The sequence below is a fragment of the Salvelinus namaycush genome, chromosome 18 (assembly GCF_016432855.1).
Source record: "Salvelinus namaycush isolate Seneca chromosome 18, SaNama_1.0, whole genome shotgun sequence".
NCBI classification, from domain to species: Eukaryota; Metazoa; Chordata; class Actinopteri; order Salmoniformes; family Salmonidae; genus Salvelinus; species Salvelinus namaycush.
In genome coordinates, this window is record NC_052324.1 from 30,020,308 (window position 1) to 30,047,215 (window position 26,908).

General features: G+C 45.8%; 1 protein-coding gene across 1 annotated transcript in view; it reads left to right on the forward strand.

Annotated features, from left to right (window-relative positions):
• The window catches only part of tet3 (tet methylcytosine dioxygenase 3), a 51,786-nt gene extending 30,492 nt beyond the window's left edge, over positions 1-21,294 (forward strand). Inside the window, exons 4-11 of the mRNA XM_039013674.1 lie at positions 6,847-6,937; positions 11,563-11,656; positions 13,399-13,607; positions 14,196-14,346; positions 14,540-14,629; positions 16,643-16,780; positions 17,023-17,377; positions 17,732-21,294. Of these exons, the coding sequence (XP_038869602.1) occupies positions 6,847-6,937; positions 11,563-11,656; positions 13,399-13,607; positions 14,196-14,346; positions 14,540-14,629; positions 16,643-16,780; positions 17,023-17,377; positions 17,732-19,404 (2,801 nt within the window). The 3' untranslated portion in view covers positions 19,405-21,294. The remainder of the gene's footprint in view (positions 1-6,846; positions 6,938-11,562; positions 11,657-13,398; positions 13,608-14,195; positions 14,347-14,539; positions 14,630-16,642; positions 16,781-17,022; positions 17,378-17,731) is intronic.
• Positions 21,295-26,908: the final 5,614 nt, after the last annotated feature.

The following is a 26,908-nucleotide window of genomic DNA, read 5'->3' on the forward strand; positions in this document are numbered from 1 at the left end:
TGCCCAGGCTGTGAGCAGAGCAACAGGCCCAACCCCCACTATTACACCCGCCCAAACACCATCCCGTGACATAAGAGGTATGTAGCAGATGCTCAACATGCTCTGCTCACACCTACTGTAATGGTCCCAGCCTAAACCACACGAAAACAACACTAGACACTATGAAACACAAAACTTTCTCCATCTCATCCTGGAGTAAATAAGGTCTAAGGTCATCTGCCTTTGGTCTAAAGAGCAGGAACCCAGACTTCACCAAAGAAATTGGAAATACAGACATTATCATCCTACAAGAAACCTGGTATAGAGGAGATGGACTAACTGGTTGTCCTCTAGGATACAGAGAGCTGGAAGTCCCATCCACCAAACTACCAGGTGTGAAACAGGGAATAGACTCAGGGGGTATGCTAATTTGGTATAGAGCAGACCTAACCCACTCTATTAAATTAGTCACAACAGGAACATTTCACATCTGGCTGGAAATGAATAATGAAATGATGTCAACAGAGAAAAATGACCTTGTGTGCTACCTATATCCCCCCAATAGAATCGCCAGACTTTAATGAAGACATCTTCTCCATCCTGGAGGGGGAAATCAATCATGTCCAGGCCCAGGGACATGTACTAGTCTGTGGCGACCTAAATGTCAGAACTGGACAAGAACCTGACACTCATGAGAGTACACGGTGTGCCATCAGAGCAGCAAGAAAAGGGCAACCAGTGAAAAACACCATTGTAAATACAACCCATATTTATGTTTATTTATTTTCCCTTTTGTACTTTAACTATTAGCACATCATTACAACATTGTACATACCTATAATATGGCATTTGAAATGTCTCTATTCCTTTGGAACTTTTGTGAATGTAGTAATGTTTACTGTACATTTGTAATTGTTATTTTCACTTTTGTTTATTATCTATTTCATTTGCTTTGGCAATGTAAACATATATGTTTCCCATGCCAATAAAGCCCTTTAGGGAGAGATGCAGGGAACACTTGCTGTGCTGTAAGGCTGTTGGCTGTTACCAAAAGCCAAGGGCGCCAGACAATGGGTCTCCATAGTGAAGCCTACACACTCCCCTGACAACACCACACTGAAACACCCCATGTGTAACCTGACTGGGGCTGTTGCTGTGACCGTATTACCACCACACCGGCAATCATGAGTCATGAACGCAGTAAAGTTCTGCGTGATTGTTGAGTTACAGTAATCTCCTTTTATGCACTCTGGACATTCTTTGGTAGTACCCAACTTGCTAATGACCATCAGGTCCTAATTGCCTGGTACTCAGGGCTCTATTGTCCATCTAACCACTGACATCAGTGCAAATGCTATTGGAAATCACATCAAAAGCGTACCATCAAAACAGTAGGCCTATCTTACTTTTAAAACTCACCTCACTGTGATGATCAATTTAAAGAAAGAAGTTCAACAGCAGTTTGAAACGGTGTAAAACATGGTTGTTGTGGATGTTATTTCAAAGCCTAACAACAAAATGGACAGCGTTTTCTGATGTGATGATTAATTCAAAACATCCATATGCATATTAGAGCTTAGGCATATCATGTTTATGAGCCAAAGCCCCCAAAAAATCTGAATTAAAATGATGATTGTGCCATAATACAATACATAGCCTCTCATATTACGCGTGGCAGAAAAACATCAAACTTAACGGATTTAACATGTCTGTGGTACATATTTGGTCTAGCCTATACAGTGAATTTGTGAATTTGTATTTGATTTTGAATAGCCTAATAATAGGAAATTGTTTATATTTTCATAATGAAATGGGTGACACATCACCTTTAGCTGTACAGAATATCTCACCATCATGAGTTTCCATCTCCTTCTCTCTCCTTTATTCCTTTCTCAAGCGCGCAGACGTGCTGTCAACAGTTTTTAGTGAAATACACTAAATACACTAAACTACACTAAATACACTAAACTGTTGTAAATATACCATACAAAAGATTGTGGATACCCCTTCAAATGATTGGATTCGGCTTTTTCAGACACACCCGTTGCTGATAGGTGTATAAAATTGTGCACACAGCTTGCAATCTCCATAGACAAACATTGGCAGTAGAATGGCTTTACTGAAGATGTCAGTGACTTGCAATGTTTCACCGTCATAGGATGCCACCTTTCCAACATGTCAGTTTGCCAAATTTCTGCCCGGCTAGAGCTCCCCCGGTCAACTGTAATTGCTGTTATTGTGAAGTGGAAACGTCTGGGAGCAACAAGGTCTCAGCCGCGAAGTGATAGGCTGGTTGCAACACTCACTACCGAGTTCCAAACTGCCTCTGGAAGCAATCTCAGCACAAGAACTGTTAGTTGGGAGCTTAATGAAATGGGTTTCCATGGCCGAGCAGCCGTACAGAAGCCTAAGATCACCATGTGCAATGCCAAGCGTCGTTTGGAGTGGTGTAAAGCTCGCCGCCATTGGACTCTGGAGCAGTGGAAACGCGTTCTCTGGAGTGATGAATCATGCTTCACCAGCTGGCAGTCCAACGGACAAATCTGGGTTTGGCGGATTCCAGGAGAACGCTACCTGCCTGAATGCATAGTGCCAACTGTAAAGTTTGGTGGAGGAGGAATAATTGTCTGGGGCTGTTTTTCATGGTTTGGGCTAGGCCCTTTAGTTCCAGTGAATGGAAATCTTAACGCGACAGTATACATTGACATTCTAGACGATTTTGTGCTTCTAACTTTGTGGCAACAGTTTGGAAAAGACCCTTTCCGGTTTCAGCATGACAACGCCCCTGTGCACAAAGCGAGGTCCATACAGAAATTATTTGTCGAGATCGGTATGGAAGAACTTGACTGGCCTGCACAGAGCCCTGATCTCCTCAACCCCATCGAACACCTTTGGGATGAATTGGAACGCCGACTGTGAGCCAGGCCTAATCGCCCAACATCAGTGCCCGACCTCACTAATGCTCTTGTGGCTGAATGAAAGCAAGTCCCCGCAGCTTTGTTCCAACATCTAGTGGAAAGCCTTCACAGAAGAGTGGATGCTGTTGAAGCAGCAAAGGGGAGAACAACTCCAAATTAATGCGCATGATTTTGGAATGAGATGTTCGATGAGCTGATGTCCACAAACCTTTGGTCATGTAGTACATGTTTCGTTGCGATTTTCGTGAACAAATTTCACATAGTTTCCAAAACTAAGCATGGGTACAGGGTTGGAGAGCCCAAGGCATACAGAGTTTGACCGGTATATCCCCTGTCGGGCAGCGAGAGCATGCTCCTCAAATAGTGGTTGATGTATGGCGTGAAATACATTTTCTTATATTTAATGCTTAACTACTCATATTAAGCATATGCTCCGCTATTAAAGCAAAGTAGCCTACAAAACGGATTGGCGGAAAAGCTTGCAGCCTCCATGCACTGGATTAGCGAATACAGATGATACAGTGCATTCGAACCCCTTGACTTTTTCCACATTTTATTACGTTACAGCCTTCTTCTAAAATGTATTAAAATCGTTTTTCTTCTTCACCAATCTACAGACAATACCCCATAATGACAAAGTAAAAACAGGTTGTTAGATTTTTTTTGCAAATTTATCCACAAAACCCCCCCGGAAATATCACATTCACTTTGTTGAAGCATTTTTGGCAGCGATTACAGCCTCGCGTCTTCTTGGATATAATGCTACAAGCTTGGCACACCTGTATTTGGGGAGTTTCTCCCATTCTTCTCTGCAGATCCTCTCAAGCTCTGTCAGGTTGGATGGGGAGCGTTGCTGCACAGCTATTTTCAGGTCTCCAGATATGTTTGATCGCATTCAAGTCGGGGCTCTCGCTGGGCCAATCAAGGACATTTAGAGACATGTCCTGAAACCACTCCTGTGTTGTCTTGGCTGTGTGCTTAGGGTTGTCGCCCCAGTCTGAGGTCCTGAGTGCTCTGGAGCAGGATCTCTCTGTACTTTGCTCCGTTCATCTTTCCCTCGATCCTGACTAGTCTCCCAGTCACTACCTGCTGAAAAACATCCCCACAGCATGATGCTACCACCACCATGCCTCACCGTAGGGATGGTGCCAGGTTTCCTCCAAACGTGACGCTTGGCATTCAGGCCAAGGAGTTCAATCTTGGTTTCATCAGACCAGAGAATCTTGTTTCTTATTATCTGAGAGTCCTTTAGGTGCCTTTTGGCAAACTCCAAGTGGGCTGTCATGTGCCTTTTTACTGAGGAGTGGCTTCCGTCTGGCCTATCTACCATAAAGTCCTGATTGGTGGAGTGCTCCAGAGATGGTTGTCCTTCTGAAAGGTTCTCCCATCAACACAGAGGAACTCTGGAGCTCTGTTAGAGTGACCATTGGGTTCTTGGTCACCTCCCTGAAAAAAGTCCCTTCTCCCCCGATTGCTCAATTTTGCTGGACGGCCAGCTCTAGGAAGAGTCTTGGTGGTTCAAAACTTCTTCCATTTAAGAATGATGGAAACCACTGTGTTCTTGGGGACCTTCAATGATGCAGACATTTTTTGGTACCTTTCCCCAGATCCGTGCCTCGTCACAATCCTCTCTTGAAGCTTTACGGACAATTCCTTCGACCTCATGGCTTGGTTTTTGCTCTGACATGCACTGTCAACTGGGGGACGTTATATAGACTGGTGTGTGCCTTTCCAAATCATGTCCAATCAATTGAATTTACCACAGGTGGACTCCAATCAAGTTGTAGAAACATCTCAAGGATGATCAATGGAAACAGGATGCACCTGAGCTAATTTTTGAGTCTCATAGCAAAGGGTCTGAATACATTTGCAAACATTTCTCAAAACCTATTTTAGCTTTGTCATTATGGGGTATTGTGTGTAGATTGAGACATGTTTTTTATTAATACATTTTAGAATAAGGCTGTAATGTAACAAAATGTGGAAAAAGTCAAGGGGTCTGAATACTTTCAGAATATGCTTTGTCTGTTTTCCCCTGCCCCTCTTCCTGCCCATTTTGATAATGGCCAATTATAAATCAAAATTAATTTGACATATTAGTAAAGACCAAATTAAATTGAGAACAGTCTCATGGTTGAATATATGAATACTTGAGAGAACAGTTGTGCAGCCTGAGACAAGGAACAGAGCTCAACCTTTTTTTGCTACTTTATCAAACCATCAATAGCCTATAGTCACATCATGTAGCCCATATACTATATGTTCTGATTTCTAAGACTTTCTAAGGTTTGTATTATTAACAACTAAAGTTGCCAAATAACTCTAAATCTAACGTACCCTATAGGACCTGTTTCAAATGATCACTTTTACGCTCAACATAGCCACTTCATATGTGCACTCACTCCGTAATGGGAAAAATATCCTTTCTATTTCATTCAGCGAAGTTCAATTATATTCTTCTTACTATAAAATCATATAAAATAAAGATAATGGAGGAGACTTATAAGCATATCTTGTCAGCTGAATGAAAAGCCTACAGCCTATGGCATGGAGCATAGCCAGATAACTAACATACAGTAGGCCAACTCATATTCTGTTCTCCTGAAATACATTTTCTTCATATCATAATGTTTCTTTAGACCTGACTAAAATAAATAATGGATTTATTGTGATGGTGTATATTAAATTGATTCATTAGACTTTTTTAAACGTAGATGTTCCGAAGGCATGCATCACTGGCTTGTATGTGTGGAGGCCTGGAGATGCTAAACATGTTTATGTTAATTAATAGTAAATTACTGTGAGACCGGCAGTCTTTTTTCATGACAATAACCAGCGGACAAAATTTCATGACCGCCACAGCCCTAAACCTGACTCCCTCCCTCCCTCCCTCCCTCCCTCCCTCCCTCCCTCCCTCCCTCCCTCCCTCCCTCCCTCCCTCCCTCCCTCCCTCCCTCACACACACACACACTTCTCTTTCAAAAAATCTGTCTCTCCTACTCTCTCAGAGAAGCAAGTATACTTTTACACTGCCCTCCACTCTGCTGCTTACAAAAATGAGACGACTTCTGCCTCTCACACAACAATTTTCACACACACAGTTCTATTTAGGCTACTAGTCCTATGTAGCGTTTCCCGCCTACTTCTGACCACGCCTTGCTTGGTTCCTCCCTGCACTGTGTCACTGGAATGTGATCTCATTGCCTCTCAACCAGATACACACTCTCATCCTCTAGCCTCCCTTGTTACACACACACAATCTATTATAGCTACCCTTGTGGGGACACACAATTAAGTCCCATTCAAAATCTTATTTTCCCTAACCCTTAACCCTAAACCTAACTCTAATCCTAACCTGTACTCTTACCTTTACCTTAACCTTAAACCTAACCCTAACCTTAACCCTAAACCTAACCCTAGCTCCTAACACTAATTCTAACCTTAACCCTAAACCCTGTAGAAATAACATTTGACCTTGCGGGGACTAACAAAATGTCCCCAGTTGGTCAAATGTTTGTTTGTTTACTATTCTTGTGGGGACTTCTGGTCCCCACAAGAAGAGTTAAACACACACACCACACACCACACACTGATTCATTCACTTCCTCAAACAGCCTTGGTTCTAATGTAGTGCCCCCACCCCGACTATCCCCCCAGTTATAACATAGTCAGTTTCAGCATAGTCAGTTTCAGGTTAGAGGAAGTGTGTGTGGCTTTACATCTATCTTCAGTCACACCTATCTATGGTCCCTCTTGGTTTCCATGGCCTGTTAGATATGAATAAGCAATCACTACTACTTCTGATACCTTCAATGTCACAGAACAGCCCTGCACTAATCCAAATAATACAGATATTATTGTGAGGAAGTAAAAAAGTATGTGGTTGAATTAGAGGTGTACTATATTGCATTGTGAACTCTTTGTAATTCTCTCTCTCTCCTCTTCCCAGAGCAAGTCCTGGAGAAGGATGAGGGTCCGTACTACAATCACCTGGGCTCCGGGCCCACTGTGGCCTCCATACGAGAGCTGATGGAGACCAGGTGAGACTTCTGGAGCAGACTTGCTGTAGCGAAGATTTCCCTTCACTGGAACTAAGGGGCCTAGCCCGAACCATGAAAAACAGCCCCAGACCATTATTCCTCCTCCACCAAACTTTACAGTTGGCACTACGCATTGGGGCAGGTAGCTTTCTCCTGGCATCCGTCAAACCCAGATTCGTCCATCGGACTGCCGGATGGCGAAGCGTAATTCATCACTCCAGAGAACGCGTTTCCACTGCTCCAGAGACCGTTGGTGGCGAGCTTTACACCACTCCAGACGACGCTTGGCATTGTGCATTGGTGATCTTAGGCTTGTATGCGGCTGCTCAGCCATAGAAACCAATTTCATGAAGCTCCCAACGAACAGTTCTTGTGCTGACATTGCTTCCAGAGGCAGTTTGGAACTTGGTAGTGAGTGTTGCAACCTAGGACAGACAATTTTTACGCGCTTCTGCACTCAGCGGTCCCGTTCTGTGAGCTTGTGCGGCCTACCACTTTGCGACTGAGCCTTTGTTGCTCCAAGACGTTTCCACTTCAAAATAACAGCACTTACAGTTGACCGAGGTGGTGCCACGTTGAAAGTCACTGAGCTCTTCAGTAAGGCCATTCATTTGACAATGTTTTATTGCAAAGCTGTGTGCTGTGTCCACATACTTTTGTGTATATGTAGTGTATTTCCCTATAGATAAGACATAGTGCAAAGGAGCAAGGACTGAAATAGCCTTAACCTGAGGGGAAATATCAGGGAATAGATGGGTGGAGGAAACACTACAGAATACTGTTGTAGTGTGCTTGTTCAGGAATTTTAGCCCCCTAGATTATAGCCACAAAACTCTTGATGGCAGCCTCCTGATTTTCCTGGAACAGTTAGCTGTTCTCTCCCTTTCCCTCTCCGTCTCTCCCTCTCCTCCTCTCCTTTTCTGTCCTTCTCTCCCTCCCTTTCTTTCTCCCGCTCTCTCCTCTCCCTCTCTCGTCACCTCTGCCTGTGAACAGGAGGTTATCCAGAGCTGCTGGCTATGGCCTGCTGTCTTGGCATCCAACTCTCCCACAGCTTTGAGCTAGCATCACTCTCTCTCTCCCTCTCCCTCCCTCTCTCCCTGCCTCCCTTTCTCTCTCTTTATTTCTCTCCCTCTCCCCCAGCACTGCTGTCTATCCCCCTCTCCCTTTTCTCCATCCCCTTCTCCCCTCCCCACTCCTCTGATCCTGTCCCCAGGGAATCCCTGACCCAGAATCCAATAGGAGGAACAGGAACTATCAGTATCAGCAGATTAGACAGAACAGAGGGATAGGCACAGTGAGAGGAAAGGAGATGAGGAGAGAGAGGCAGCAGGTAGCCTAGCGGTTTAAAGCGTTGGGCCAGTAACCGAAACGTCACTGGTTCGATACCCAGAGCCAACTAGGTGAAAAATATGTCTATGTGCCCTTGAGCAAGGCACATAACCCTAATTGCTCCTTAAATCACTCTGGGTAAGAGTGTCTGCTAAATGACTGAAATGCGAAATCAGAGGAGAGACAGAGATGAGATGAAGAGACAGAGGAGAGGAACAGACGGAGAGAGGTAGAGAGCGATGAGAGAAAGAAGGGGGGAGACATTGAGAGAGAGTCAAACAGGGATACATTTGCATTAGGAAATAGATAGAGTCGGTTTGAGGCTTTCTCTTGGGAGTATTGTAACGTGAAACTAGTGAATGGAAACATTACATACAGTAGCTACTTAATCACATTTACCAATTCAGTACCCTAAAAGTCTGGGAAATCTCAACTGACAAAACAGGAATAGTTCATTGGCAGCTGGAATGTCTTGGGATCATTGTTTTTGCTGACTAAATATGGGGGGGGGGGGGGGCTGCTTAGTGCATGTCCCATACATTGCTGTATAGGGGACCGGGGTCGAGAGTGACTGGCCATTATAGTAACAGAGGATATTTCCATAGACCAGTGACTCATCACTCTCCTGAGAGAGGGCGGGGTAGCAGATGCGGGGGATGGGTGAGGAGAAGAGGGGAAGATCCCTCTTTGTTTCTATTTGAGAGGTGACTTAAGAACTAAAGCCCTCTATAGTCTTCTCCCGACCCCTGAACCCACCTCTGACCCCATTGGCCCACCCCTATGGAGGCCAAGCCCACTCCTTCCGACTGGCTGGTGATTGGTGAATGAGTTCCCATTCAGGACAGAGCCACATGTGTCCCACCATAGTAGACCCGCTCAGGGGTGACATGACATCAACATGACATGTATGATACACAGGGAGGAAAAGGTGAGCTGTGGGCGAACATCTGAGTAATGCTGGTAGTTAACCCAACCCCCTGCACATTGTGCAGAGAGAGAGAGAGACACGCCAGAACGTAACCGGGCAAACACACATTCGTGTGGTTACACTTTATTTGGATAGTCCCCTATAAATGATCTACAGATGCTCACACTCTTAGGTTCTAGATAGCAGATAGTATATCAACAAACTCTGTTGAAATGCAACCGCTTGCTAGGGTTACTGTAAGGGTTAGGAGTAGCCCTTTCCTGCATTCAAATGACCAAATCGCCCTCTAGTGGCCTCATGGGTGGAATGTTATTAATATTTTTCATAATTTCAAAATTACTAAACAATATTTAAACAAAATGTCAAACGATTTTGTTATATTTCAGTCTTCTGTGATGTAATATTGGGATGCAAACTCAAAATGTAATATATTATATCTGACATGGTACAGGTGTCTTCTTTTTTAAGCCCATAACAATGTGTGTGAGGTGTATACTTTTGTTTCTTAGTAGATTTGTTTAAGACTACAAAGAAACACTCTGTGACCCTAAAAGGTTTTAAGGGAAGGGGAAAGGGGGATACCTAATCAGTTGTACAACTGAATGCATTCAATTAAAATGTGTCTTCCACCCAACCCCTCTGAATCAGAGGTGCGGGGGGCTGCTATAATCAACATCCATGTCTTCGGCGCCCAGGGAACAGTGGGTTAACTGCCTTGCTCAGGAACAGAACAACAGGTTTTTACCTTGTCAGCTCGGGTTGGAGTAAGGGTTAAGGTTAGGGTCAGATTTAGGTCTGATTATGTTGGGCTTTGGCTGCTACTGTCATGCCGCTGTGAATATCAATGGTGCCCTGTGAACACTCCTCTTGGCCAGCCAGGGTCAGCCAGCTTGTGGTGTCTTTGTTTGACAAGACACGTCCAACTCTCATGGAGACCAAAGGCTTACATTATGGTCTTGCAGAAGCACATAGGTTACTTGCTTATTAAGCAATAAGGCCAGAGGTGGTGTGATATATTGTGAATATACCACAGCTAAGGGGTGTTTTTAGGCACGATGTGAAAGTTTTATAATTAAGAAATAAGGCACCAGGGGTGTGTTATATGGCCAATATACCACGGCTAAGGGCTGTTCTGAACAATTAATAAAATCGCCACCGGACAATTTACATTGACCCCCTCCCTCTTGTACACTGCTGCCACTTGCTGTTTATTATCTATGCATAGTCACTTCACCCCCACCTACATGTACAAATTACCTCAACTAACCTGTACCCCCGCACACTAACTTGGTACCGGTGCCCCCTGTATATAGCTTCGTTATTCTTATTGTGTCACTTTTTATTATTACTTTTTATTTTAGTCTACTTGGTAAATATTTTCTAAACTCTTCTTGAACTACACTGTTGGTTAAGGGCTTGTAAGTAAGCATTTCACGGTAAAGACGACACTTGTTGTATTCGGCGCATGTGACAAATAAAGTTTGATTTGATTTAGCTGTGGTATATTGGCCGTATACCACAAACCCTCGAGGTGCCTTTATGCTATTATAAACTGGTTACAATGTGATTAGAGCAGTAAAACTAAATGTTTTGTCATACCCGTGGTATACGGTCTGATATACTACGGCTGTCAGCCAATCAGCATTCAGGGCTTAAACCACCCAGTTTATAATGAACACTATACAATACAGTTAAACTATTCAAATCAAATCAAGTTTATTTTATATAGCCCTTCGTACATCAGCTAATATCTCGAAGTGCTGTACAGAAACCCAGCCTAAAACCCCAAACAGCAAGCAATGCAGGTGTAGAAGCACGGTGGCTAGGAAAAACTCCCTAGAAAGGCCAAAACCTAGGAAGAAACCTAGAGAGGAACCAGGCTATGAGGGGTGGCCAGTCCTCTTCTGGCTGTGCCGGGTGGAGATTATAACAGAACATGGCCAAGATGTTCAAATGTTCATAAATGACCAGCATGGTCAAATAATAATAATCACAGTAGTTATCGAGGGTGTAGCAAGTCAGCACCTCAGGAGTAAATGTCAGTTGGCTTTTCATAGCCGATCATTAAGAGTATCTCTACCGCTCCTGCGGTCTCTAGAGAGTTGAAAACAGCAGGTCTGGGACAGGTAGCACGTCCGGTGGACAGGTCAGGGTTCCATAGCCGCAGGCAGAACAGTTGAAACTGGAACAGCAGCAAGGCCAGGTGGACTGGGGACAGCAAGGAGTCATCATGCCCGGTAGTCCTGACGCATGGTCCTAGGGCTCAGGTCCTCCGAGAGAGAGAAAGAAAGAGAGAAGGATAGATTGTGTGTTGTTGTGTTCAGTAAGACACACACACTCACACTGTGCTGTCTGTCTCTCTGTGCAGGTATGGAGAGAAGGGAGATGCTATCCGTATTGAGAAGGTGATCTATACCGGCCGGGAAGGCAAGAGCTCTCAGGGATGTCCCATCGCCAAGTGGGTGAGTACAAGTAGCCATACATAACAAACTGAACCTATACCTTTCACAGAACAAACCAAGCCTAACCACCCTACACAACACTAGCCTGGTCCCAGATCTGTTTGGGCTCTTGCCAACTCCACTGTTGTCATTGTCAAGCCAAACATGAAAATGAGTGTAAATGGTTGGCATGGTAGCACAAACAGACTGGCCCTCGTCGGGCTAACACAAAACACTAGTGTAGGCAACCAAAAACTATTTCATATCATCACACAATGTTTCATTAGGCTTATTGTCTGTGCATTTTCTATACTCTTCTATATACTAAGAGCCATGAGGTTAAAAAAACATGCAAAAATGAATAAGAGTAGAGTAGATGGCACCACAGCCTCACCCTCACAGACACCACAGCCTCACCCTCACAGACACCACAGCCTCACCCACAGACACCACAGCCTCACCCCTCACAGACACCACAGCCTCAACCCCACAGACACCACAGCCTCACCCTCAGACACCACAGCCTCACCCTCACAGACACCACAGCCTCACCCTCACAGACACCACAGCCTCAAAACCACAGCCTCACCCACAGACACCACAGCCTCACCCTCACAGACACCACAGCCTCAACCTCAGACACCACAGCCTCACAGACACCACAGCCTCACCCTCACAGACACCACAGCCTCACCCTTACAGACACCACAGCCTCACCCTTACAGACACCACAGCCTCACCCTCACAGACACCACAGCCTCACCCTCACAGACACCACAGCCTCACCCTCACAGACACCACAGCCTCAACATCACAGACACCACGGTATCACCCCCACGTACACCACGGTATCACCCCCACGGACACCACGGTATCACCCCCACGGACACCACGGTATCACCCCCTCGGACACCACAGTATCACCCCTCAGACACCACAGTACCACCCCCTCGGACACCACAGTACCACCCCCTCGGACACCACAGTATCACCCCCTCGGACACCACAGTATCACCCCCTCGGACACCACAGTATCACCCCCTCGGACACCACAGTAACACCCCCTCGGACACCACAGTACCACCCTTCTCAGACACCACATTATCACCCCCTCAGACACCACAGTATCACCCCCACAGACACCACAGTATCAACCCCTCAGACACCACAGTATCACCCCCACAGACACCACAGTATCACCCCCTCAGACACCACAGCCTCACCCCCACAGTATCTCCCCCACAGACACCACAGCCTCACCCCCACAGACACCACAGCATCACCCCCTCAGACACCACAGCCTCACCCCCAGAGACACCATAGCCTCACCCCCACAGACACCACAGCCTCCCCCCCACAGACACCACAGCCTCACCCCCACAGACACCACAGCCTCACCCCCACAGACACCACAGCCCCACCCCCACAGACACCACAGTATCACCCCCTCAGACACCACAGCCTCAACCCCAGACAGTAAAGCAGTAGGGGGTCCAGTAGGGGGTCTCCCTGGTCCCTCTCCCTCCCAGTTAGGGTTCTCCACCTCTGTCACTCCCTCTGACACCCTGCTAATGGCTTTATGGATTCAAAACAGACACTATGGAGAGAGTAGAGGAGAAGACAGGTTGTTAGTGACAATATAGACACAAGGTGGGAGGGAGCTGGGGGAAGACAAGACAGGTGTCGATCTTACCCTTTCTCTCTCTCTCTTTCTTTCTCTCTCTTTCTCACCCTTTCTCTCTTTCCCCCTCTCCTCATCTCAGGTGATTCGTCGGGGCAGTGAGACAGAGAAGTTGCTGTGTCTGGTGCGTCCCCGGCCGGGTCACCACTGTCCCAACGCTGTCATCATCATCCTCATCATGGCGTGGGAGGGCGTGCCACGGGTGCTAGGCGACAAGCTCTACCGAGAGCTCTCCGCCACCATCACCAAGTTCGGCAACCCCACCAGCCGCCGTTGTGGACTCAACGACGAGTAAGTGACAGCACAGACCCATGGCTCATCTGAATAAGTGACAGCACAGACCCATGGCTCATCTGAATAAGTGACAGCACAGACCCATGGCTCATCTGAATAAGTGACAGCACAGACCCATGGCTCATCTGAATAAGTGACAGCACAGACCCATGGCTCATCTGAATAAGTGACAGCACAGACCCATGGCTCATCTGAATAAGTGACAGCACAGACCCATGGCTCATCTGAATAAGTGACAGCACTTATCTGAATATGCTCATGTTCTTCTTTTAAATTAGCATTAAACTTGAGGCTATACAGTGCAGTGTGTTGCCATTTAGATGGCAGACTGAGGGAGGCTTTCAGCCGAAACATCTGCATGATAATCGCTGTTGTAGATTGAAATAATATAATAAGTTAATATGTTATTCTAGTTCTACTTCTGGACTGCAGATCACTTCATTATCCTTTTTTTACTGATATTCAATATGCACTGAGGCATCTGTTCCAGAATGATGAAGAGGACTGTGTCAGTGTCTGACGACTGTGTCAGTGTCTGATGACTGTGTTCGTGCTCTCTGTCGCCCCTGGCCTGCCTGCCTGCAGTCGTACGTGTGCGTGCCAAGGCAAGGACCCTGACAGTTGTGGAGCGTCCTTCTCCTTCGGCTGCTCCTGGAGCATGTACTTTAACGGCTGCAAGTACGCCCGCAGCAAAACACCCCGCAAGTTCAGACTGGCAGGAGACCACCCCCAAGAGGTAAGGGACCATGAGATCTATGGTCTATCTCACAGGAGGTTGGTGGCACCTTAATTGTGGAGAACGGGCTCGTGGAACACACAACTCTGATACCACCTTCACAGCACTGCTATATTATTGACAGCACCACACCAAGATAAAACTGTTACTGATGTGGTTATGCTGACCTGTTGTGTGTGTGTGTGTATGTCAGGAGGATCAACTCAGGGATAACTTCCAGGATCTGGCCACTGAGTTGGCTCCCCTGTACAAGCAGCTGGCCCCACAGGCATACAATAACCAGGTAACACCTGCCTTCACACCCACCTTCACCTAGCTGCAGCTGTTAAGTTATAGCGCCAGAGCCCTCTAAATAGTAGTCTATCCCTCCAATAGTAAACAACACAAGCTGCAGGATGCTATGAGTTTTTGATATGTTGTGTGTAGTAACAGGTTGCTCTTGGATATGGCATCCTCCTCCCCCTGTGTCCCTCAGTGTCATAATGTATAGTCTGTGTAACATGGTGTCCTTTGACATGCTGACCATCCTCTTCCCCCCGTGTCCCTCAGTGTCAGAATGTATAGTCTGTGTAACATGGTGTCCTTTGACATGCTGACCATCCTCTTCCATGTGTCCCTCAGTGTCATAATGTATAGTCTGTGTAACATGGTGTCCTTTGACATGCTGACCATCCTCTTCCATGTGTCCCTCAGTGTCATAATGTATAGTCTGTGTAACATGGTGTCCTTTGACATGCTGACCATCCTCTTCCCCCTGTGTCCCTCAGTGTCAGAATGTATAGTCTGTGTAACATGGTGTCCTTTGACATGCTGACCATCCTCTTCCCCCTGTGTCCCTCAGTGTCAGAATGTATAGTCTGTGTAACATGGTGTCCTTTGACATGCTGACCATCCTCTTCCCCCTGTGTCCCTCAGTGTCATAATGTATAGTCTGTGTAACATGGTGTCCTTTGACATGCTGACCATCCTCTTCCATGTGTCCCTCAGTGTCATAATGTATAGTCTGTGTAACATGGTGTCCTTTGACATGCTGACCATCCTCTTCCCCCTGTGTCCCTCAGTGTCATAATGTATAGTCTGTGTAACATGGTGTCCTTTGACATGCTGACCATCCTCTTCCATGTGTCCCTCAGTGTCATAATGTATAGTCTGTGTAACATGGTGTCCTTTGACATGCTGACCATCCTCTTCCCCCTGTGTCCCTCAGTGTCATAATGTATAGTCTGTGTAACATGGTGTCCTTTGACATGCTGACCATCCTCTTCCCCCCGTGTCCCTCAGTGTCAGAATGTATAGTCTGTGTAACATGGTGTCCTTTGACATGCTGACCATCCTCTTCCATGTGTCTCTCAGTGTCATAATGTATAGTCTGTGTAACATGGTGTCCTTTGACATGCTGACCATCCTCTTCCCCCTGTGTCCCTCAGTGTCATAATGTATAGTCTGTGTAACATGGTGTCCTTTGACATGCTGACCATCCTCTTCCCCCTGTGTCCCTCAGTGTCAGAATGTATAGTCTGTGTAACATGGTGTCCTTTGACATGCTGACCATCCTCTTCCATGTGTCTCTCAGTGTCATAATGTATAGTCTGTGTAACATGGTGTCCTTTGACATGCTGACCATCCTCTTCCCCCTGTGTCCCTCAGTGTCAGAATGTATAGTCTGTGTAACATGGTGTCCTTTGACATGCTGACCATCCTCTTCCCCCTGTGCCCCTCAGTGTCATAATGTATAGTCTGTGTAACATGGTGTCCTTTGACATGCTGACCATCCTCTTCCCCCTGTGCCCCTCAGTGTCATAATGTATAGTCTGTGTAACATGGTGTCCTTTGACATGCTGACCATCCTCTTCCCCCTGTGTCCCTCAGTGTCATAATGTATAGTCTGTGTAACATGGTGTCCTTTGACATGCTGACCATCCTCTTCCCCCTGTGTCCCTCAGTGTCATAATGTATAGTCTGTGTAACATGGTGTCCTTTGACATGCTGACCATCCTCTTCCATGTGTCCCTCAGTGTCATAATGTATAGTCTGTGTAACATGGTGTCCTTTGACATGCTGACCATCCTCTTCCATGTGTCCCTCAGTGTCAGAATGTATAGTCTGTGTAACATGGTGTCCTTTGACATGCTGACCATCCTCTTCCCCCTGTGTCCCTCAGTAGTTTTACACTCTACTGGAGAATTACTTGGTATACTTCCCCCCAAAAGTACACGATAGAAACTCAAGGATGATATGAGTGTTAGACATAGTATTCCCATGCTTACCCTGCTGTGTCCCCTCTCCTGTCCCTCAGTGTCAGAATGAGGTGACGGCTCCAGACTGCAGGTTGGGTCTGAAGGAGGGCCGGCCCTTCTCTGGTGTCACCGCCTGCATGGATTTCTGTGCCCACGCTCACAAGGACCAGCACAACCTCTACAACGGCTGCACTGTGGTACGACACACAGCCCTACCTCTCTCTTTTTCTGTCACTCTCTCTGTCACTGTCTTAATAGCTTTCAGTCTGTCTTCTTTCTCACTCTTTCCCTCTCTTTGTGTGGACATCGAATGGATGCTCTGCTGTGTGTGTTTGAATGTGTGTATGTGTGGCAGGGGCATGTGGTGGTATAGAGACTGTTTGGATGGTACAGACAGTAAGTGTCCCACACTAACCCCCCCCCCCCCCCCCTCCCCAAGGTGTGCACTCTGACTAAAGAGGACAACCGTACAGTGGGGGAGATCCCAGAGGACGAGCAGCTCCACGTACTTCCCCTCTACAAGGCCGCCCTCACAGACGAGTTCGGCAGCGAGGAGGGCCAGCGGCAAAAGATGCGCACTGGCGCCATTCAGGTGCTTAGCAACTTCCGCCGTGAGGTCCGCAAGCTGCCCGAGCCCGCCAAGTCCTGCCGCCAGCGCCGCCTGGACGCTAAGAACCGCGCCTCGGAGAAGAAGAAGGCCAAGCAGCAGCTGCCCACGGAGACGCCGGATAAGACGGTGATCAAGACGGAGGTCCGGCACGCTGGCTCCCCTGTCAGACAGCACGGCAATAAAGGCGAGATAACCCCTGAACTCTACTAGAAACATGGGAGAGTGGCTTCATGAGTGTTGTGAGCTTTATGCTAGTAATAAACCCAGAACTCAGGTGTTTTAAACAAAACTCCAGCCAACTTTACGATATGACGATAATAATATGGTCATAGTGTATATTTAATCCAAACTGACCTCGGGGTTAAGACTTATAGCTAGTCAGCATACAGTATGCAGCCCATTCAGGAATAAAACCCACTACTGGTGTTCTAAGCAAAACTCCAACCAAGTGAACCATAAAAACCACAGATTTGTGCAGAGGCAAATGATTATCTCATGTCTTATCACCCCTCTCTCCTCTGCCTACTCTCCCCCACAGTGATCACTAAGCAGGAGGTGAAGCCCACCATAAAGAAGGAGCCAGTGGACCAGTGCCAATACCCCTACCACGTCTACCCCTCCAACCCTGGCTACTACGCACTTGGAGGCCCCCCTTCCAATGGCCAGCCCCCTGCACTTCCACCTCCACCAGGCCCTGTCAATGGCTACCACCCCAATCTACCCTCAGCACTGCCTTACGGCTACTACAACTATCCCCCCAACCCTAACCCACTTTTCCCCCATGAGCTCACTTACGAGGGCCGCAACAGCTCCTGGCTTCACGCAGGGCACAATGCTTCCCCCGGCCCTGTGGACAAGAAGCCAGACGTTCAGAGCCTCCAGGCCAGGCTGGCACACTCCTATTCAGGCCCAGGCCTCCCTGAGCAGCAGCATGGAGACCCAGCCAACCAACACCAATGCAACGCTTACCCACACCCCCACCAGCCTGACTATAACCAATCACGTCCCTCCTCAGTCTCCTCAGAGCCCTCCCACAGAGGGACCCCTGTCATCAAGCAGGAGCCCATGGATGTGCCAGTGTATGAGGGGGGCAATACCCAGAGCTGTCCCGACACTCCCATCCCCACCCCACAGCCTGAAGGGCCCTGGCCCGGGCACAAGCCCAACGGGAGTATGGTACCAGGCAGCTGGGAAGGCAACCTCCAACCACCATGCCCCCCGGAGGCTCCCTTCACTTCAGACAAGCAGCAGGTCCACCAGCAGGGACCTCACCAGACTTCCCAGTCTCCATACTCGCAGCATCAGCATCCCCCACAACAGCCCTCCCCATACCCCCAGCAGTGGAACTCTTACCCTGGCCCCAACACCCCCAAGGCCTCCCCTGTTCCCTCCCCGTCACCCTCTTCTTCCCCACACCCCGGCACCCCCCGCCACTGGGACAGCCCTGCTCCCAGCCCTCAGCCTAAGGCTTGGCCCATGGGCATGGTTCCTGCTGGGTACTGCCCTAGCCCCGCCAGAGGCTTCCCCGACAAGATATGCTCCAAAGCGGGCGAGAGTCAGGGCTCGACCCTCCTAGGTCTCCAGGAGAAGGCCTGGAAGTCTTTCGGAGGATCCATGGCAGGTACACAGTCTCCAGCCCCAGAGGCCTGCTGGGACCCTAACCGGGCCGAGACCCCGAGCGACGTCGAGAGCCAGAGAGGTCGCGACCTGGACGAGGAAGAGCAGTGGTCGGACAGCGAGCATAACTTCCTGGACCCCAGCATCGGAGGGGTGGCGGTGGCACCTGCCCACGGTTCCATCCTGATCGAGTGTGCCCGGCGTGAGCTGCACGCCACCACGCCGCTCAAGAGGCCCGACCGCTCTCACCCCACCCGCATCTCCCTGGTGTTCTACCAGCACAAGAACATGAACCAGCCCTGCCATGGCCAGTGGCTCTGGGAGGCTAAGATGAAGATGCTGGCGGAGCGGGCTAGAGAGAGGCAGCAGGAGGCAGCACTACTGGGGCTGCCCTACGAGGACATCAAACCTGGGAAGAAACGCAAGTTGGGGGCCACGGCAGGCGGGGCCAGCCCGGGGCCTGGCCAGACCATGGAGGGGCCAGTGATGGGGATTGTGACGCGGTTGGCCACCACCCACCACACCACCTCCACGGTCACTGTGTCCCCCTATGCCTTTACCACCCTCACAGGGCCCTACAGCCACTTTGTGTGAGGATGGACAGACAGACGGACACACAGGCTGGTGGAGGGAGAGCGGGCTGAGCAGGACAGAGATGAGTATCTCAGCCCCTCCTTTAGTCCTGTGTCTCTCTCCATCCTTCTCCTCCTCCTGCTCTGTTTTCTCACTCTGGTGCTCTGGGCTGGAAGGAGGGGGACTACTGGTTTGATTCCTCTTTTTGTTTTGTTTGTTTTTTACCTCATGTCAGGCAGCAGTTTGGGCCCGACCCTGGACCAGACAGACACACTGCCTGTGGTGCTCTTTCTCTCTCCTCTGCGGGAGGGACTCCATTGCTTCTCCTTCTTCATAGAATTTTAATGATCCTCCTAATTATTACTATTATTATCAATATTATTACGATTGTTATTGTTACTGTCAATGTTGTTATTACAGGTATTATTATTATTATGAAGATGCTGATTTGATTTGTTTGTTTATTGATGTGGTTGTTTTTTCATGTTATTAATTATTATTTTGTTTATGTTGTGTTTTTTTACCGAGGGGTCTGTCTTGCTTTTTTCCCATATTTCTGTAAATCTGCCCTTTTCTTTTTTGGGGGGGGCTTTTGAAATGTTTGTAACTGTACTTGGAGAAAGGCCTTTCTCAACACGGCAAGGCTGTTCAAGACTGTCTTTCCAACAAGCATGACATACACATGTTTTACATTTGAATCATTAATCTTGACCAAAAGAGTGAAGAGAAACCCACAGAAACTTCTCTGAACCATCCCACATAGTGGAAGGTTTTTAGTAACGTCCCCAAAGTCAAGCCTTTTTTAAACCAACTCCTGTCCTGTCTGCCTTGCTGTGAAGAGAAGGGTTCTTCTCTCTCCATTTGTACTCTCACCCCCCGATCCGCATCACTCTACTGCTGTGGTGCTTCATTGATCTTTATCCCTTTTACAGGGATGATATCAGTCTCTCCATTCATCTCTTCTTCACGGCACTAGATGCTGAATATAAGGGTGCTCTTATAGCATAGATGTAGAGTGAGAACAACAGGCACTAGAAGTCCTCATCTTCCTTCAGGTGTTGGTTGAGAGATCTATCCCTCCAGTTCTATGGCTCCTGTGGGGATTAGTGAGCGCTTTCTATTTGAAGCACAAGAGGGCAGCAGTGACCCCTGTAAAATGGTGCACTGATACACACACAAACCAACTCTCACTTACAAACACACACGGGCACACACACACACACAAAGCTCTTGTCATCAAGCCAGCACAGAGCAATGCCTTACTGCTTTAAACCACCGAAGCATGGCCGCCAAAGTCTGGTCCTTCCAATGACCACAGGCAGCACGGGCCACGCAAGCCCTTTATCCTGAAACCAGAGACAATGATGGGAATAGTGTGTGGACAGAAATGCACTCCTAAACACACTGGTGCTTTCCCTACACATGTTGACACACAAAGGGCTCAGTCAGTGAGTCCTGCTTCTGCCTGGTGCTGTTATTCGTTTTGAAGCAGAGCAAGGTTTGTCTCTATGCACACACTGTCACGACAGAGCCAGTAAATCCTTATTCACCAATCATGGCTGCCTCTGCATTGCTTGCGTGTCAGAGCCAGAGCCTGCTTGGGGCTCACTTTTGAGATGAGAAATTTGGTGCTTATGAAGTGGTCGAGATAGAGCTCTCTATACCTCAACGTTGCCGAGAAACTGGTCATGGTTGCAAAACGCTACAAACACACACAGGCACCACTGAGGTCAGAGGAACATGATAAATATTAGTCCACAGATGTGCTCTACAAACTCATTTTAATCCACTTTTTTATTATTTATTACATGATAATGATGATGATTGTTGTTATTGTTTTTTGTTTTGTTATAGCTAATAGAAATTGTACATACAGAAGAAAATATTTTATAAAAGCACTTTTAATCTTGATTTCATTGAGAGAAAAAAGAGAGCAGATTATTGACAACTTGAAGCTTCGTTTTTTTAACGTTTTTTGTTTTTTTCTCAAGAGAGATAAAAAAAAAAAGGTACATATTTAAAATATTTAGGTAAGATTATTTAACTGTTGAGGGATAATGACTAAATCATAAATGATTCCAGGCTTTTTAGTCCAGTCAGTTTGCCAGACAGCCCTTAGTAACAGAAAACAACTCAGTGATTTCCAATGTGTTGTTATGTCTGTAGATGTATACTCAATACTGCTGTCCTGATTTCATAAGTACTGTACTACACGATACCTCTGACAGCAACCAACCAGCCACCCTTCCTTCATGAGAAAAGATTGACCTAATCAGTAATCAGGCCATTTATAAGCCAGAGTATGATATCTAGCATTCCACTTTGAGAATCAATGAGAAACAAAGTATTTCTTGTTTTTTAACACAAGAATCAAACAGTTGCAGAATCAAAGTTGTCAGAAGTGCTTGTATGAGAGAACTCTAGTGACAGAGGTGAGGTGTAGCCCCAGCAATCTGTCTTGTCCATTGTGTTAGACTGAGGTGAGAGGTTGTCACCACCGTAACTTGTTTTTAATGTGGTATTATCAATGATAGTGATTTTAACAGTAGTAAAAGATGTAACAGTAATGGAAAACTATGACAACTTAACACTTGTAGTACCAGACTGAAGGTGCAGTGTATTAATGGAAGACACCAGATAATAACTGGTAGTTTAGTTTGTAATATCTTTTATTGGTTGTTGTAGATTGTCACAGACATGACCAACAGGACTTTGACTAATTTAGGGACTGGGGGAATATGGCTATTCTATTCCCACCGTTAGAACAAACTCCCCCTTTAATAACGGCAATGCATGATCGACACACAGTTATAATGATTCAGTCATATTTATGACCTATGTAATAATGGGTGCTGATCATATATACTGCATATTCATTTTTGATTTGTACAAAACATTTTGGGAGGCTAATGCTATGGTGCTACTCCCTAACTTCACTGTGGAATAAAATGGGGGGACATGATTATATCACTGATATTTTTCTGAGCTCTTAGAATGATAAGATAAACTATTTCTTTGAATATTGCAGTTTCAATGATGGGGAACTACTCCGGTGCTGATGTAATGGGAATTTCCCATTCATGTTCAAGGTAATAAAAAAATAAGAAGAAAACTGTTGAATTGAACCACTCACACAGTTCATACACAACTTTTATTAATCCTTCGTCCACATAAGCTACTTGAAAAGGAACTCTATTCTCGCTTTAACTGGTATGGAGATTGAAGAATCATATTATATTGAAGTGAACAGACTGTTATCTTAATTAAAAACTTGGTGCAGTGTATGTACTGGAAGCTATTATACATGACTCTTTTGGGTATGTTGTACATTTTTATGGTGATGGGAGAATGTTAAGATATTGAAACAACAAGAGCATACTCCCTCCCTATGTTTCTTACAGGTTGGCATTTATTGAGATTACTCATGTACTGGAGGCAGCTCTGCAGGGTGTTCATTAGCTTGCACAGCCACAAAGTCATAAAATCTGATTTTAAACCTGACCTTATCCCTAACCTTAAACACACTGCTAACCCTAATGCCTAATAACCCTTACCTTAATTGAAGACCAAAAAGCAAATTTTTGTTTTCAAACATTTCTACGATATAGCAAATGTTGACTTTGCAGCTGGCCCATCTAGCAGAAACAGCTCAATTCTGCCTCCAGGGCAAGACTTATGACAATAAACATCAACCTGCATGTTACTCCCCCATAGACTTATTTACTTACATACTTATACACTCACTAACTCCTTACCTATACACACTTCACATATTTTAAATTTTTATCTCATACTTTGTCTTTCTCTCCTTTCTCTCCCTCCTCCCTCTCTTTCTCTCTCACACACTCACGCCCACCCACCCACCCACACACACACACACACACACACACAAATATTATCAGGATGTATACTCTGCTCTCAGTACTGATCTCTGATCTTCATTGATCACCCCATCTGCCCACTCTTCCAAGCTGGACTCAAGCTGGGCTCAGGGTGGACTCAAGCTGGACTCAATCTGGGCTCAGGCTTAAATCCTGTCCCAAATAAACAAAACATCACATCTGGCAGCTACATTCCTTTTTGAGTTTAAAGATTGTTCATGGTTCTATTTTTTCATGTCAAGTATGCAGTATGTAAAAAAACAAAAAAAAGAAGAAAAAAAAGATTTGTTTCTTTGTTTTTGTTCAGTCTCTCTTTGTAGATGTATGGTGTACTATGTGAATACATAATGTATGTGGTACAACCCACAATATTGTTTTATGTTGCGAGATAATAAAAAATAAAAAATAAAATAATTAGTGTTATGATCAACATTTTTGCTATATACAGTGCATTCGGAAAGTATTCAGAACCGTTGACTTTTTCCACATTTTGTTACGTTACAGCCTTATTCTAAAATTGATTAAATAGTTTTTTCCCCTCATCAATCTACACGCAATACCCCATAACGACAAGCAAAAACTGGTTGAGAAATACAAAAATGTAATATCACATTTACATAAGTATTTTGACCCTTCACTCTGTACTTTGTTGAAGCACCTTTGGCAGTGATTACAGCCTTGAGTCTTATTGGGTTACAAGCTTGGCACACCTGTATTTGGGGAGTTTTTCCCATTCTTCTCTGCAGATCCTCTCAAGCTCTGTCAGGTTGGATGGGGAGCATCGCTGGACAGCTATTTTCAGGTCTCCAGAGATGTTAGATCGTGTTCAAGTCCGGGCTCTGGCTGGGCCATTCAAGGACATTCAGAGACTTGTCCCGAAGCCACTCCTGCGTTGTCTTGGCTGTGTGCTTAGGGTCGTTGTCCTGTTGGAAGGTGAACCTTCCAGTCTGAGGTCCTAAGTGCTCTGAAGCAGGTTTTCATCAAGGATCTCCCTGTACCTTGCTCTGTTCATCTTTCCCTTGACCCTGACTAGTCTCCCAGTCCCTGCCGCTGAAAAATATCCCCACAGCATGATGCTGTCACCACCATGCTTTACCGTGGGGATGGTGCCAGGTTTCCTCTGGACGTGACGCTTGGCATTCAGGCCAAGGAGTTAAATCTTGGTTTCATCAGACCGGAGAATCTTGTTTCTCATGGTCAGAGTCCTTTAGGTGCCTTTTAGCAAACTCCAAGCGGGCTGTCGTGCCTTTTACTGAGGAGTGGCATCATTCTGGCCACTACCATAAAGGCCTGATTGGTGGAGTGCTGCAGAGATGGTTGTCCTTCTGGAAAATTCTCCCATCTCCACAGAGGAACTTCAGAGCACTGCCAGAGTGAGCCTCGGGTTCTTGGCCACCTCCCAATCAAGGATGATCAATGGAAACAGGATGCACCTGAGCTCAATTTCGAGTCTCATAGCAAAGGTTCTGAATACTTATGTAAACAAGGTATTTTTTTTATTTTTTATTTTGTGCTAAAACTTCAAAAAAAATCTGTTTTCACTTTGTCATTATTTGGTATTGTGTATAGATTCATGAGGGGAAAAAATATTTAATACATTTTAGAATAAGGCTGTAACGTAACAAAATGTGGACAAAGTCTGAATACTTTCTGACTTGTATGACAGTAAATAGTATATTAGTTTTGAACTAGTATAACAATCACACAAACCGTGGTTCAGTTAACTCTTCATGTCCACGTGAGGGCAGCAAAGCAATATGATGTTCTATAGGTGTCTGTCTGTCTGCACATATACTTGTGCAATAAGGGGCCAATTCCAAATGGAATGTTATTCCCTTTCCTTATGCACCTTCCTCTACGTGTATTCTGACGTTGAACTTAAGCATGAGAATAGCATACTATTCAAACGCTATTCGTTTTGGGAGATCAAAGAAATGAAGGTGTTGCGGTATGTTTACAGATACACCACTTGACTTAATTCCCTCATAATTGCACCACCTTTACGCACAATGAAACAATGAATAAGGTCGCGCAACCTGTCGGTTCCAAGTGAAACAACATCTACTTTTTCTCTGATAGAAATAACACCATTCTTCATGCACTGCAATTTACAAATTGATACGAGCTAGATAAATGACTATTCCGTTTGGATAAGGGGATCGTAAATATAAATTACAATTGTTTTATATATACACCACATGACCAATAGTATGTGGACACCTGCTCGTCGAACATCTCATTCCAAAATCATGGGCATTAATATGGAGCTGGTCCCCCCTTTTGCTGCTATAACAGCCTCCACTAGATGTTGGAACATTGCTGCGGGGACTTGCTTCCATTCAGCCACAAGAGCATTAGTGAGGTCGGGCACTGATGTTGGGTGATTAGGCCTGGCTCGCAGTCGGCGTTCCAATACAGCTGCAAGATGTTCGATGGGGTTGAGGAGATCAGGGCTCTGTGCAGGCCAGTCAAGTGCACGGGGACATTGTCGTGCTGAAACAGGAAAGGGCCTTCCAGAGGCAGTTTGGAACTCAGTGGTGAATGTTGTAAATGAGGACAGACGATTTTTACGCGCTATGTGCTTCAGCACTCGGCGGTCCCGTTCTGTGAGCTTGTGTGGCCTACCACTTCGCGGCTGAGCCGTTGTTGCTCTTTTAGACATTTCCACTTAACAGCACTTACAGTTGACCGGGGAAGCTCAGCAGGGCAGAAATTTGACAAATTTACTTGTTGGAAAGGTGCCATCCTTTGACGGTGCCACGTTGAAAGTCACTGAGCTCTTCAGGAAGGCCATTCTAGTGCCAATGTCTGTCTATGGAGATTGCATGGCTGTGCGCTTGATTTTATACACCTGTCAGCAACAGGTGTTGCTGAAATAGCTGAATCCACTAATTTGAAGGGGTGTCCACATACTTTTTGTGTATATATAGTGCATTTTACCTTATGAAGACACATTTGAAACCAGTAACATGGCAGCAAACGGAAGCATATCAACATATCACCTTTTCCACAGTAAATGAAACGCTGGCCTTATAACTTGCAGATATGAAATATGGAGACCCAAGCTATAGGCTTCTGTATCCATTTGCAAATGACATTATAGCCCCAAACCGACCGAGCTGATTTATGATTTCTAGAATGTTTTAATTATATGCCTAGACTTTTCACTGCAATTTGTATCATGTTAAATATTAGCCACTATCGGTAGCCACCGTCAGTTATACCCACATACACTACCGTTCAAAAGTTTGGGGACACTTAGAAATGGCCTTGTTTTTAAAAGAAAAGCACATTTTTTGTCCACTAAAATAACATCAAATTGATCAGAAATACAGTGTAGACATTCTTAATGTTGTAAATGACTATTGTAGATGGAAACGGCTGATTTGTAATGGAATATCTACATAGGCGTACAGAGGCCCATTATCAGCAACCATCACTCCTGTGTTCCAATGGCACATTGGGTTAGCTAATCCAAGTTTATCATTTTAAAAGGCTAATTGATCATTAGAAAACCCTTTTGCAATTATGTTAGCACAGCTGAAAACTGTTGTTCTGATTAAAGAAGCAATTATACTGGCCTTCTTTAGACTAGTTGAGTATCTGGAGCATCAGCATTTGTGGGTTCGAAAACAGGCTCAAAA